This window comes from Lytechinus variegatus, chromosome 16 (assembly GCF_018143015.1).
Source record: "Lytechinus variegatus isolate NC3 chromosome 16, Lvar_3.0, whole genome shotgun sequence".
NCBI classification, from domain to species: domain Eukaryota; kingdom Metazoa; phylum Echinodermata; class Echinoidea; order Temnopleuroida; family Toxopneustidae; genus Lytechinus; species Lytechinus variegatus.
The window spans coordinates 23,180,890-23,197,408 of record NC_054755.1 but is presented as its reverse complement, the minus strand read 5'-3'; the positions used below and the strand labels follow the sequence as shown (position 1 = coordinate 23,197,408).

Sequence of the window (16,519 nt, the reverse complement as noted above, 5' to 3'; positions counted from 1 at the left end):
GAAGGGGGCCAACATTAAGCCAAGCACCTCAACCCTCACCTTTTATCATTAGGAAAATTAGCGGATGTGCAATTGTCGCAGGAGAATATGCTGCATTACCATTTATATTGAGCACAAATCCATCTTGTTAGGTGATCGTGGAGTTTGCAGGCCTGTTGTTAACTATGAATACTTAGGGGTGTTGCAAGAAAATATTTGCAATCGATTGCAAATATTCTGTTGCAATTATTTTACAATTGACACATCCCTTTTATCTGTAGCAAATGATATTACACTACAGAACGAAAGAAGGGGGTTTTGGAGAAGTATTTTTTTTAATTAGTGGAGGGGACATAAGGAAGTCTTTCCCTGGTACTTGTTATTGCTGATGAATAATAACCTTGAAGTATTTGTGTATATGAAAATTAAGATTCCTTGTTTAATTGAATTGTTTTACAATGTTTTTTTTTTTCAATAATTTTTCATTCAGAAGTTCTGATTCATTAAAACAAAATAAAAGTGGTATCCTTTTGTCAAGAATTTATATTTTTTATGTTGAGCATTAGTATTTCAATAAACGCTGAAATTATGAGGAAATGTGCGGACTTCCATGCTGATGTTATCCGTAGTTAAGGGAAATGAAACCTTTGGAACAAGTAGGCTTGTGCTGAAACAGAAAAATCGAAGAAATAAGAACAAAGAAAGTTTGAGAAAAATCGGACAAACATTGAGAAAGTTATGAGCATTTGAATATTGCAATCACTAATGCTATGGAGATCCTCACATTGTCAATGCGACAAGGATGTGTGATGTCACTGATGAACAACTTTCCCTATGGTGGACTATAAAATACCCTCGAAATGTCTCTTTTTGCTTTTTCTTATGATGATGCAAACTCTTTATCCATGATGTATTCTTTTAAAATCTGTATTACATGCCCTCCTTTAGAAAGAACACATGATCTACTGATAGATTTGATAAATGAGGCAATTTAAGTAAAATATATACTATAGTAATGGGGAGAGTTGTTCACAAGTGACATCACACATCCTTGTCGCATTGCAAATTTGAGGATCTCCATAGCATTAGTGATCACAATATTCAAATGCTCATAACTTTCTTATTATTTGTCTGATTTTTTTCAAACTTATGTTCATCTGTTTCTGTGATTTTTCTGTTTTCACAGAAGCTATGTTGTTCCAAAGGTTTCATTCTTTAATTGAAAAAAAGATGTACATTAGGGTGTTTCTGTGTGTACATTTCATTAAAGTTCCGGGTGGGTCAGGCTTGATATTTTTTTACAGCAATGAAAGGACAAGTCCACCCCAATAGTACCTAAATTTTCATAAAAAGAGGAAAATCCACCAAGCATAACACTGAAAATTTCATCGAAATCGGATGTAAAGAAAAGTAAGTTATGACATGATTAGCTGATGCTTAATTTCACAAAACAGTTGCGCATCCCGGTTGGTATGCAAATGAGGGAACTGATGACATCACTCACCATTTCTTTTGTATTTTCTTATAGGAAATATGAATACAATTAAAACAATGAAAAACAAAAGAAATAGTGAGGGACATCATCAATTCTCTCATTAGCATGTGACTAAATTGTGCATATAACTATTTTTTGAAATATAAGTGAAACTTTAAAATGTCATAGTTCTCTTATCTTACATCCAAATTTTGATGAAATTTTCAGCATTATGCTTGCTGTAATTTTCTCTTTATTCAATTTTTTTATTCTGGGGTAAACTGAACCTTTAAAGCTATAAGCAGTGGGTATGTGAACTGCATTTACTAGGGTGTGCGTGGGTGAGGGTGTGTGTGTCTGGTATACCTACATGTGTGTGAGGTATGCAGACCATTATTAATAATTAATTAATAATTAATTGAATGGTACTCATGATGTTGCTGCCCTTTACACCAGGGTTGGATGGTCAAAAACAGATAGTTTTGACGATCTTTTTAAATGAAAAACAAGGTCGTTTTTATACCGTGCTTCGGGTGTCTGGGATGAGTGATTCGATGGAAATAACTCGCTAGATAGAATGGATGATTTCAAGTTCAGTGTTGGCCTTGGTGTTGGTGTTAGTGTTGAAATTTCGATTGCCTCCCCTAGCTCCGAAACTTATTAAGAGTTTGTAAAACTGATCCAGATCATATTATTGACATCTCTGCAACTAGTGAGTGACTTTTCGGGACCATCCTCATTTTATGTTTGGTGTTATAATCGTGTAAAAATTGACCCAACACCAACACCAAAAGGTCAACACTGAACTTGAAATCACCCAATGAGGTCTTATGTGTATCATCATTTACTTACTACACAAAAGAAATACAGTTCTTTGACATAATTAAAAGGAAAGAAAGAGAATGAGTCATAACCTATGTTATGCAGGGCCTACTGGTATAGTTTCCTAACTGAACCCTGGGTAAATAAAACTATTATCATCATCATTATGAATAAGAAATATATATACCATGTGAGTAAACAAAGAATTGACATCTCCCGAATTCCCCAATTTAAAGGGATGGTCCAGACTGAAAATTTCATTAAAAGATTTTGAATCGGATAATAAATGACGAAGTTATTGAATTTTTAAATTTATCAATATTTTGGGAAAAATTTGATCAAAATCTGATAACAAAATTGTCGAATTTTAAAAATTTGCATTATTCTGGTGAAACAGTTCTAGGCATGTCTTTATGAATATGCATTATGTTCTTTTTTATTTTTTGGTATGAAATTAGGTTTATTAAAAAAGATCCTACCAAGAACTAAAACAATTGGATTGACAACTAATTAAGTGCCTTAGTTAGTTATCTATTGCTGCAACTTACATGTATTTCATCCTGATAGAGACACATCATTTACACATGTAAGAAAAAAATGAAAAAATTGTGATTTCAAGTAATAACATAAGAAAAGGAAAGTGCGGATGTGACATCATCAGCCCATCTAATGAATATTCATGACTGTTTTCACAAAATATTGCTAAAGCTTAGAATTCAATAACTTTGTAATTTGTTTCCGATTTTGATGAAATGTTTAGCGTTTTGCTCTTTTGATTTTACTCTATTTAGATATAAATACATTCAGCTCATAGCCTCCCTTTAAGTTTTCCTTTCAATGTATGTTCACATTTCATTCACGTGATGGACGGTCTCGCTGAATAGCTGAAGTACATCGAACTGCATGCGAGCTATATGGGCGAATCATTACGTCATCGATATATTTACTCTTAGTTTGAGTGTGCAATGTGGACGTTTGGGGCGCAAGTGTGAGGGTGTCAAGGCCTGCATACATTCGTAATTCCGAAGCTTCGTTATTCCGAAGGTTCGGATATTCCGAAGGTTCGTTATTCCGAAAGTTCGTTAGTCCGAAAACGAAATGAGGTTCGTAAATCCGAAGGTTCGTTAGTCCGAAAACGAAATGATTAACGAACCTAATTTCGTTTTCGGACTAATGAACCTTCGGAACAACGAACCTTATTTCGTTTTCGGATTAACGAACCTTCGGAACATCGAACCTTATTTCGTTTTCAGATTATCGAACCTTCGGAATAACGCCACAAATGTTCGGATTAACGAACCCTTCTACGTTTTCGGATTAACGAACATCGAGGTATAGGCAATTTACATGTCAATGAAATGACATTTTCTCCAACAAAGTGGTGTACCTTCATTATGTCAAATCATTTCACACCCTTTTCTAAAGGGGAAAAATAGTCATTATGAACCATTAAAAATGAAGTTTATGCATTTTATGTTTTTTGTGGCCGCTGCTCCTTTAATGACGTCAGAAATTAAAAAAAATCTAATATAAAATTTCTTTAATCTCCGATGGATTATCATCGAACCATTACGAATATGTTCAGTATCGTGACTATATATATTTCTGCTACAAACATTTGTGTTCATGTCCAAAGAGCGTCAAATAAGCATCAATAAATGCATTCATATCTACTCTGGATATCCAGCAAACAATTTGTAGACTCGACAAATCAAAGTCTGCTAATAAAAGAATAACAAAAGCTGCCCAAAATCTGTGAACAACTGATAAATTCAAGTTGACCATATACAGTAAACAGAGTATTGGTTGCCAAAAATCGTCACAAACCCAAAAGTTGACATACCATGTTGTGGGAGTAAATGTAATATCTTAAAAGCTTGTTTGCCACTCACCCCCCCCCCCCAGTCTCTTCCTTAAAGGACAAGTCCACCCCAACAAAAAGTTAATTTGAATAAAAAGAGAAAAATCCAACAAGCATAACACTGAAAATATAATCGAAATTGGATGTAAAATAATAAAGTTATGATATTTTAAAGTTTCGTTTAATTTCACAAAAAAGAGACTGGTGACGTCGTCCACTCACTATTTATTTTGTATTTTATTAAATAGAATATTCTAATTTTCTCCTCATTGTCAAATAAAACAACGATTAATTCCTCCCTGAACATGTGGAATTAGCATTGTTTAATACTATATAGTTCAGTCAAGTTGGTCCCTATTGTCAACTTTGTAAAAAAAAAAAACCAAAATGAAATAGTGTATAATTCAAACAATAAAAATAAAAGAAATAATGAATGAGGGACATCGACTCTCTCATTTGCATGTCGCTGAGTTGTGCATATCACCGTTTGGTGAAAAATAAGCGAAACTTTGAAATTTCATATTTTTACATAATTTACATCCGATTTTGATGACATTTTCAGCGTTATGTTAGTCTAACTTTTTCTCTGTTTTCTCAAATCAACATTTTTCTGTGGTGGACTTGACCTTTAAGTATTTTTTTTCATATAGGCCATGCTGTGTCCAATCATCTTTTTAAAAGTTGACCACATCACACACATCCTAAAAAAATTGTTTTTTAATACACCCCGACCAACACCCATTAATAGATAAAATAGTTTATTAAAAGACCATCCCAGCCAATCACCGAATTGTGATCAATTATTGCTAGATTCTTAAGAACATGCTTTGATTAATCTTAGATGATGCAGACCTATTTTGGTGTATTTAGTACGTTTTTGCAACCAAAATACGGCATTCAGTTTTTTCTTTGAAAAATACGTTTTTGTAAAAAAAAAATTAAAAAATGTCTCTATTTCATGAAACTTACACAAATGTGGTTATTAGATAAATGTAATTTTAGGTAACTTTTTTTTAAATCATATTGTTTATATAACCAGGGTGAGATATGAACATGTTGTAATGTTTTTTTTTCCATCTGCAAAAACAGTACGCATTTTAACTTGCATGCAGCTTGTGCGCCGCGATGAACGAGTGCGCCACGCATTTTGTTATGAAATACATTTTTTGGGAGGAAAAATACAGTGTTTTTATCACAGAATACAATTTTTCATTCCCAGACGTTGGCAGGTCTGGATGATGACCATTGGCGGCGGAAGCAAAAAATTTAAGGAGGGGACAACCAAAAAAATTTTGACAAGCCAAAAAAAAAAAGGTTCTCAACAACAAATTTAGGGGGGGACCGTCCCCCCCTCCTCAAATTTAGGGGGGACCGTCCCCCCCTCCTCAAATTTAGGGGGGACCGTCCCCCCCTCCTCAAATTTAGGGGGGACACGTCCCCCCCGCTTCCGCCGCCTATGATGATGACACTCTAATTCATTGAAGAGGTGAATGAAAAAGAAATGATTTACTGAAAAACGCTTATCGTGGATTCTGCTCCATTTGGAATAAATTAAAGTCTTCATTTTTTAATTTGAAAAGTGCATTCTGCCCAGTAATACAAATGTGCTTGGAACTTACATCATTTTGGCATCGGGAACTAGGGGGCTAGGGGGTATGGGAATAGACCAGTTCGCAGTTACTTCGTGAACAATTTTGGTCAAATGACCTTTCATTTCTTTCATTATGATAGGCAGATTTCAAAGCAAGATATTACATCAGCATGTCTTACATAGCAGGATGAAGAAATTGAATAGATCAGGTGACAAGAATAGCGCACAAATGAACACTTTATGAAGGTATTTGTTGCATTCTTACTTTGAATGCATGTCTTAGCATATGTTGCACAATGTACTTGGCAAACTGTGAAATACCAGTCGTTCGTGGATGCATTGTTGTTGTCTTTGGATTTAAATGAAAAACAATTCAAAAGAATATATGAATAATCAAGACATCGAAGTTGGTGCTTATCTCATTAAATTCTAAACCACCATGTCACTTAAGTACAAATGAACTTCCTCTGATCATGCGCAGAAAGGAACTACGAACTGGCTTTCATATACGGCTGCAATAAGCCTGTTCACAGTTGTAAACTGCACACGAGCATAAAAAGGTCATTTGAGATAAACCATGAAGGTGGCTTTCAAATTCACTGAAATAGGCACTTGTGATATGATGATTATTCATACATATTCCTTTCAAAATATTCACTTTATTACATCCAAGCTGAAGAGTAATAAATAGAGCCTTCATAATCACTGGCATTTGACAATAGCCTAAACAATAGTCAAATGTGCCAAAGGCAGACAATAAAACAGATTTCCAAACTTCATCCATGATGTACTATTCTAGTCACCTGGTCTATACAATGCCTTTTGTTCTTACAATTTGAATACTCTACCGGTAAAGCTTACACAACATCTACATTTGGAAATGATAGTGCTTATCCCAATGAAAAATCACAAAGGTCATTTGAGAAACGTTGATCATGAGCTGACCGTGAACTGGCTTGTAAATGTTACCATCTTGAATATCTGACAGTCGCAAGAAATCATTTAGTATATCTTAATGAAACGATTATAGATATTTAAATGATAGTATTCCATTCATCATAAAAAACGAACAAATAAATGAGGTAAATTCAAAGTTACCATATACAATCTACATGGGAAATCTTTTTTTAAATACAATATTGGTAATGATAATCTGGAAAATAATTGTAAAAAATATTACATGTGAGTGAATTAGGAAGTTGCTATATAGAAATGAAAGAACTATTAGTGCTGCGATTTTAACAAAGACCGGAAACTGAACATCTGAAATGTCTGATGTAATTAAATACACCAGATTGAAACACGGGAGCATAAAATTGGGGGGGGGGTGCATCACAACAAAATAACAACCGCACAAACATTAACGATAACCACTACAGGACGAAGAAAAAAGAACGAAACCTGATCATCAAACTTTTTATGAAGCTTGCACTAATCATGTCAACTACTTTATTTGCACACTTTGATGAGTCAGTCACGTTCCACGTACAGATCGGAGATCGGGGGGGGGGGGGGCATTTACATTGACGAGTGGATAACATGCGCGACCAAAAAAAAAACATGTAAAAAGATGCCATGTTCAAGATAAGGCACGTTACCTATGTAACGTAATAAGGTGTCAAAAACACTAAAACATTGAAAAAAAAGTATCTAATTCCGCCAGGAAATCGTGTTAAGAGTCAAATTTGCGAGGGTGTCTAAAATCAAGACCGACGCCAGTGACATATAACAATAACAAGTGGAATGCCTCTGGCCGTCTCACCTGCATCACGCGGTTCAATATAGCAGCAGTGTTGACTTTGAATACTACTCTAACTCGCACAAGATGTTCAGTAATACATGGTTACTCTTATGTCCACTTTTTATGAACTAGACCAATAAACTTACAGAGATATGATGGTTATTCAACAAAAAACCCCAACATGGCCAAAGTTCATTTACCTTACATGACCTTTGACCTTGATCATGTGACCTGAAACTCGCACAGGATGTTCAGTGATACTTGATTACTCTTATGTACAAGTTTCATGAATCAGATCCATAAACTTTCAAAGTTTTGATGGTAATTCAACTGATACACCCAATTCGGCCAAAGTTCATTGACCTTTGACCTTGGTCATGTGACCTGAAACGCGCACAGGATGTTCAGTGATATTTGATGACTCATATGTCCAAGTTTAATGAACTAAACTAATAAACTTTCAAAGTTATGATGGTAATTCAACAGATACCCCCGATTCGGCCAAAGTTCATTGACCCTAAATGACCTTTGACCTTAATCATTAGGCCTGAAACTTGCACAAAATATTCAGTGATGCTTGATTACTATTATGTCCAAGTTTCATGAATCAGATCCATAAACTTTCAAAGTTATGATGGGAATTCAACAGATATCCCCAATTCGGACAAAGTTCATTGACCCTAAATGACCTTTGACTTTGGTCATGTGACGTGAAACTCATGCAGGATGTTCAGTGATACTTGATTAACCTTATGTCCAAGTTTCATGAACTAGGTCCATATATTTTCTAAGTTATGATGATGACATTTCAAAAACTTAACCTCAGGTTAAGATTTCAATGTTGATTCCTCCAACATGGTCTAAGTTCATTGACCCTAAATGACCTTTGACCTTGGTCATGTGACATGAAACTTTAACAGGATGTTCAGTAATACTTGATAAACCTTATGGCCAAGTTTCATGAACTAGGTCCATATACTTTCTAAGTTATGATGTCATTTCAAAAACTTAACCTCAGGTTAAGATTTGATGTTGACGCCGCCGCCGCCGCCGCCGCCGTCGGAAAAGCGGCGCCTATAGTCTCACTCTGCTTCGCAGGTGAGACAAAAATATCGTTATACTCGTTCGGGGAGTCATGTCCGGGAATACTTGCCAAGAGTATCATTTTGTATCCAATACTTGCTAAGATAGGGTTTCACACGTCAATACTTGTTAAGGGGTGCATTTTCAGAATATTGATAAAACGTGTTTAGGGTTCTCGAGACCCCATGGTCGCGCATGGTATCCACTCGATGGAAGTGCCCCCCCCCCCCCCGGGATGATACGGATATGCAAATTGATTGTATAACCTGAATGCACCGCAGACGTCCTAATTACAGATCTGATTGATTAACTAAGTGGGTGTTGCAAGAAAATATTTGCGATCAATTGCAAATATTCTGTTGCAAATTTACAACTGATAGATCAACATAAGCTGTAGCAAATCAGATTATTATTTCAAGGAGCAAAATGGCGATCAATCACTAATGTGCAATTATCTGCAAGAAATATGATTAATTTATGTATACACATGTTGTAAAGGTGAAGGAAGCTCTTTCCAAACCAATCACTGACTAATGCGGGGTGCCTCAGGGATCCATAATTGGTCCATTGCTCTGCACGCTATACAGCTCTCCAAATATCAGCATGGCCTGGGTTCCGTAACATAAAGATAAGCGATCAATCGCAAAATGAACTAACTAATCAATATCAATGTTACATGCGTATTTGGTTTAGAATACTGACCAGGGACCAATCAGTGCGCTTCTTTCATATTTGCAATCCATCGCAAACCTTTGTGTTACGGAGCCCTAGATGCTTTATGCTGATGACACTCAAATGTATTTAGCATTCAAACCACATAATCTATAGAATGTTGCAAGCAGGATTAATGTTTATCTTGCTGAAGTTCTGTCTTGGGTGTCTTGGCCGGGCCCGAAGAAATAGTTTGAAAATCAAACCACAGAAGACTGAAGTGATTCATTTTTTTTTTCATCTAAGTTTAATCCTGCTTTAACACCAACTTGTATTGAAATAGATGGGGTGGATGTATATACACGAGACAACCAAAGCACGCAACCTGGCGTTCACATGGATCAACACCTTCAATTAAAAGAACGTTAGGATTATGATTCAATCTGCAATGTGTTCACTGAGAAGAAATGCAAAAATTCGGAATTACTTGTGTAAAAAGACCACTGAAATGTTGATTCATGCTTTTGTTTCTTCCAGAATTGACTTTTGTATGCAATTCGCATTTACATGGCCTGCCTGAAAAAAGATATAAAGATTCAAACAGTGCAAAACAGCGCAGCCAAATGCAGACTTATCATGCGTGCTAAAGGTAAAGATCCCATAACGCCCCTGTTGTTGCGCTTGCATGGGTTGCCTGTACAGAAGAGAATTGTTTTTAAGATAATACCAATATGTCATAAAGCATTAGTTAGTAAGTCCCTATTGTATCTGATTACTGAATATGTCCCACAAAGATATCTCCGCTCTTCTAGCCATTTTTAACAACGTCTATTGTCAGTTTGGTGATCGTGCCTTTCAGTCAGCAGCACCTGTACTGTGGAAATAAACTGCCTAATAATCTGAGGGCCATCACATGTACTTCAACCTTTCTCAAATCTTTAAAAAACATACTCGTTCTCATATGTTAGATTATTTTTATATAGGAAAAGCACCATGTATGTTACAATGTTTTGTTAATTATTCATTTAGTATTTTTGTATTTTATTCTCAGTATACCTGTATTAGACTTAATTACCTCTTTTGTACAAGCGCATAGAGATTCCGTCGAATATTATGCGCTATGCATTTATTATTATTATTATTGTCAACTCGAATTGCATCCAATGAATGACCTAACACGTTTCGGTCACCAAACCATCTTGTATGAAGTAGAGAAATATTACGTCCGGGTCATCTTTGGGGCAGGTCATGGGGACGAGCATCCCTTCAACTTCATACTCATCTTCATCGGCAGTATAGAATCTAAAATCTTTCTCTTCGAATGAAGAGATTATGACTTCTTTGATATCCGAGGTGATGTTATCCTTAAAGATTTCCAACTCTGCCCCCATCTTGTCCGCTTCTTCACCGTCGCCGTTATTCCTCAGGGCTGCAATCTCTTCCTTTTTCCTATTTACCAACCTACACATAAATACAAGAATTATTTTACCGTTATTTGAAAACGAAATTTACCGCGTCACTAGGTGAGTAAACTTAAGTTCACCCCCAGAAAAATGTTAATTTGAATAAATAGAGAAAAATCCATCAAGCATAACTTTACACTGAAAATTTCATCACAATCGGATGTAAAAAAAAGGGGAAAAAAAGAGAGAGATCTGGCATTTTAAAGTTTGACTATAACCTATTTGACAACATGCATCCTGATGGTCCGATGAGGCGACTGGTTATATGTCACTCCGGCACTATTTATTTTGTATTTTATTATATGAAATCTGAAATATTCTAATCTCCTCATTCTCATGTCATGTGAAACAAGTTTTCTTTCTCCCTGAAAAATATGGAAATACCTATATGGTTCATTCAAGTTGGTCTTTAAAGAACAAGTCCACCCCTTTTGCAGCAGAATAATGATTTTGAATAAAAAGAGAAAAATCAAACAAGCATAATTTTCATCAACATCGGAAGTGAAAGAAGAGATTATGGCATTTTGTATTTTAAGGTTTCACCATATTTCACAACTTAATACGTATTCTGGTCAGTATTCAAATGAGGGGACTATAATGATATCGCTCACTCGCTCTGTCTTTTATATGAAATGTTCATTTTTTCCCCTGATTCTCCTGTGAAACAAAGTTTTCTTCCACCCTGAACATATGGAATTGCCATTATGATTCATTCAACTTGGTCCTTATACTAATTGAAATATTGTATACGTCAGTATACAAGCAACTGCAACCATTCAACTGCACAAAGACAGTGATGAATTCCCCATTAACAGAGGAGTGCGACAGGGAGATACTATTTCACCCAAACTGTTCAACGCTGCACTGGAGGAAATAATACGTAAAATAGACTGGGAAAGTACAGGGCTAAACATTGATGGCGAGTGTCTCCATCACCTAAGGTTTGCCGATGATATCATTCTAATCACTGATGATGGCCTCAAGCTAGAAAATATGCTCAACGATCTCAACACTGAAAGTAACAAAGTAGGGCTGAAGATCAACATGAAAAAGACAAAAGTAATGTTCAACAAATTTGCTACGGAGCAAAGAATCATAATGGATAATTCTGATATCGAGAGAGTATATCATTATATCTACCTTGGGCAACATGTCAGAATGGATCATGAACAACTGGAAGAAGTTAAAAGGAGGACAAGAGCTGGATGGATCGCTTTTGGGAATTTCAATGACATTATGAAGAGCAATATGCCAATTTGCCTTAAAAGAAAAGTCTTTAATCAATGTGTTATACCGGCAATGACCTGGTTCCGAAACCTGGTCTGTAACAAAGAAAATGGAACAGAAATTAAAAACCACTCAACACAGTATGGAACGTATAATGCTAGGGATATCAAAACGTGATAGGAAAACCATACAATGGATTAGGAACCAGACTAAAGTAATAGACGTAATCAAAGCAATTAAATCAATGAAATGGAGATGGGCTGGCCACCTTGCAAGATCACATGATAATAGGTGGACCAAACGCATCACAGAATGGAGACCATGGCTAGGATCACGAAATCGGGGTAGACAGAAATTGAGATGGAGTGACGAGCTCACAAAATTCATTGGTATAAATTGGATTGCGTCAGCACAAGACAAGCACCTTTGGCACCAACTTGAGGAGGCCTTCGCCCTGCAGTGGGCTGAACATGGCTGATATGATATGATGATGATATGATATACTTCAGTCAATAAAAACAAAGATATAGTAAGGGTCATCATCGACTCATCTCGCATTTCCAATTCATTGAAGTTGTGCATACAAAATAAAAAAAAAAAAGAATCAGGAAAGAGCAGAGTAAACATAAGAAATGTCCAACTTAATTTTTTTCATACTTTTGGCTTCCCATACTTAAACCACAACTTTAGACCCGAGTTTAAGTTAAACGTGACTTCAGAATACGGGCCTTACAATCTACGCTAATTATGAGCTACTCACCGACCAACGTAACTTCTCAGCCATAACTGGTAATCTTTCAAGGCGTATGGCTGGGCGGCTTCTGCCAGGTGAGGCATCTTAAGGGTCCTAACTGGGTCCTCGGTGGCTGCTGGTTCGTCGTCTTCTGCAGATTTGTTTCCGCCGATCAGTCCCTCGTCAATGGGACTTGGTACTTCGTTCACTATCTGTATATTACAATATATATAGTAATGAATAATAATGTAATAAATGATAATTACAATAGTGATATCTTATTTAGCGCACATGCCGTCAATTTTCCCTTAATCTTGTGACCCATATTGTGTATTTAGTTGTACATGTCGTAACGACCCCCCCCCCCCCCCCCCCGGCCCCCACAAAAAAACACAACTAATAATGATTATTATTATTATTATTAAATTATCATTCATTGTACTGAGCCGTTCTCAAATTCTTACCTGATTCGACAGGGAAATGCGGGGGTGGGGAATGTTTGTGATATAGTATAATGGAAAAAATTGAACTTTAATTGTCTAGCTGCGATTCTTTTTTCAAGCCTATCGTAATTATTTGACACACTGCTGGACGAGAGCTGCATTTTTCTACTCTTCCCATATAGCCTACATTTTGACGTGGTGTCGGAAAAAAAAATCTTGCATGGGGGAGGGGGGGGGGGGGGGGGCAAATGATCATTCATCGTGCTGATCAGAATTCGAATCCTCACTCGACAAGGAAGTCTTAATGATGTTATAAAATGTGAACTGTATATAGTGACTACGATTGTTAATTGTTAATGTAATGTTTCAGTAGAACGAAATAAGTATACAAAACTCTCTGTATAATTATAAAACTTTATTCTAATTATTAACCCATTGTTACCCACCTCCATTTCTCCTTATACTCTGAATACGTCACTGATTCAAAATCTCGATATCCTCAAGACATATTAACCCCCAAAGTATTAATGATAGTATATTTTTTCATGCTTTGTATTTTTATAAAATTATTCTATTTTGATACTGTTAATTTATGTTGTTTTTTATGTGAAAGTTCTGTACAATTCAGCTCTTGCTGCGAACAGTCTTTGAATGAAATACCATTATTATTATTATTATTATTATTATCATTCTAAATGAATTATTTATACGATTTCTACGGAATTCTTTTTAATTTTCTCCCATTAACACGACAATGGCCTTTATTGAGTACCATGCATACATTTTTATGCAACGTTCGCTGCTGCGACCACCAGTACATCAATCCCGTATAGATCAATCCCGTATAGATCCATGCAAGATCTTCCAAAAGGCCGGGGCACATTTTCCCCAAGGAAAATTGGACAAGCAAAAAAAGTTTTCATCCAAAATTTAAGGTCATTTCGTTCCGGAAAATCTGACAAGCAAAGAAAAAAAAAGGTCCTCGCTTTTAAGGGGGACACACTTATTAAAACGACAGATGTACATTACAGATTATACCTCTCATGCAAAGGGGGGCGTACGGGACGGATCCCCCCCCCCCCGATCCGCCAGTGCCGTATACTTACTTTTCCTTTCAATCTAAGTAAGGTTTTGCCGGCTCCAACCGGCTCAAAGCTCCAGGCATCAGTGAAGAGTTCTTTGCCTGCAAACAAAAACGAATTAAAAATGGAATCCAAAAGAGGAAGAAGCAAAGGCAGTCCTCATGTTACTACTCAAATCTGGTCAAGTTCCTTATAACTTGGACCTACTCCACATAATTGTACCGGTTTATTTCCAATTCGTCTAATGCCAATTCGTTCAACTGCCATACCATTTGTATGGACTGAGTGATGTGAAGTGGATGGAATTGAAATGAATAGACCAACTCGTTATGAGACGAAATGGTGATTAAACGAAATGATGATTGGACTAAATGGTTGTGAGACGAAATTTTGATGGACTTTTGTGATATAAAAAGGTATAGTTTCGGTATTATAACACAATGTCATAATGAGGATCTCTCGAGAGACACTATATATCCCAGCCAACAATATAATTGGACGTTATCTGATCCGGAACGTGATGTAACAAATATTGGCATAGATGTTCAGACAATTGACGTTTTATGTTAGAAACAATGGAAAAATATGGATCTTAAACTTTCAACTTTATAGGCGTATAACAAAACATTTTAAAATTCAGAACGATATACGGACATCCAGAAATCCTTAAGTCTGTCTATACGTTCATTAAGCAGGAGCTTCCATTCCGTCTTGCAAGCACGTCCAAAAACCTTTAAAAATGTTACTACTACTACTACTACTACTACTACTAATAATAATAATAATAATATATATATAATTAAAATTTTTAAAGGTTTTTGGACGTTGAAGAAGGTCTATATGACCGAAAATTTGGAAGATTATATGTCTATTCACGGCGTTTCCATAGTGACGCCGACGCAGAACTCTTTGATTTATATAATTAGGCATATTTATAATCAGTCTCGTAAGTGTGCCCTGTACTCCTATACAATTTTCCACAGGGGGGGGGGCAAAACCGTCCGCCCAAAAAATTTACAAGCAAAAAAAAAGGTCTTCAATCACAAAAAAAGGATTTTGTACCCAAAAAAAATCAAGCGCGTCCGGGGGGGGGGGGCAATAAAGGTCTTCAACCTCGTCAGGGGGGGGGACAAAAAAGGTCTTTCAAGCTCATCCGAGGGGGGGGGGGGCAGGGATACGTCCTTTGCATGGGTTGTGGCTCGTCAGGGGGGCAGACTGCCCCCCCCCCCTCCGTAGTTACGCTAGTGCTCCTATAGCTATTGCTCTGGTGACACGGCATTTGCATTTTAGAAATCTTTAAACACACAAGAGGTTTTTCAAGGACTTCACTGTTTTGGTCTAATTAATGCGAACCCCGCCACAGATCAGATTGCCACACCCCTCTTCATGATGAGTAGGTCTATTGAATATCAGCGAGCCCAGAGAAATAAACTCTATTGAATATAACACTTTATAAGAATTCCTTTTGCAACAGCCATCCAAAGTGAAAAAAAACCATGAAGGGTATAGGGTTACGTTTAGGTCTATCGGAGTATTTAAGGGATGGTCTAGGCTGAAAATATTTTATATTATTACATAGAGTTCACTGAGCAAAATGCTGAAAATGTCATCCAATCGGATAACAAATAATAGAGTTATTGAAGTTTAATATTCATTAGGTTGGCTGATGATGTCACATGTCCATTTTCCGTTTTCTTATCTAATTACATAGAATCATATTATTTTCATTATTTCATACTTATGTGAATAAAATGTCTCCCTCATAATGAAATAAGTTGCAGCAATGAATATCTAATGCACTAAATCAGTTGTCAATTCATTTTTTTCTAGTTCTAGGAGGAAAACAAATTGACTAAGCCTAATTTCATATAATAAAATACAAAAGAACAATTGGAGATGTGACATCATCAGCCCACCTAATAAATATTCATGACGACTGTTCTTACAAAATATTGGTGCACTTTAGAATTCAATAACTTTGTTATTTGTTATCCGATTTTGATGAAATTTTTGGCATTTTGCTCAGTAAATTCGAAGCTATACATACTTTCAGCCCGGACCATCCCTTTAAGGCATAGGCGGCGGAAGCGGGGGGGGGGGACGTGTCCCCCCCTAAATTTTAGTGTGGGGGGACGGTCCCCCCTAAATTTTTTTTGATAACCTTTTTTTTTTTTTTTTGCTTGTCAACTTTTTTTCCTGCGTCCCCCCTAAATTCACGTGGACCCCCCCCCCCCCTGAAACGTGTGTTGTCCCCCCCTTTTTTTTTGCTTGTCAGAAATTTTTGGGTAAGCAACTCATATAATTTCGGTTGATAACCTTTTCAAATTTTTTACCTGTGTCCATCCCAAAATTTCAGGTGGAAACCCCCT

General features: G+C 36.3%; 1 protein-coding gene across 1 annotated transcript; it reads right to left on the bottom strand.

Annotated features, from left to right (window-relative positions):
• Positions 1–9,967: 9,967 nt before the first annotated feature.
• Positions 9,968–14,271, bottom strand: LOC121430009. The gene is made up of 3 exons (XM_041627277.1): positions 14,175–14,271; positions 12,653–12,837; positions 9,968–10,663 (listed from the first exon to the last, which is right to left on the bottom strand). Exons 2-3 carry the CDS (start codon positions 12,727–12,729, stop codon positions 10,375–10,377), a joined length of 366 nt encoding a protein of 121 aa, XP_041483211.1. The 5' UTR covers positions 12,730–12,837; positions 14,175–14,271; the 3' UTR covers positions 9,968–10,374.
• Between the last annotated feature and the right edge of the window lie 2,248 nt (positions 14,272–16,519).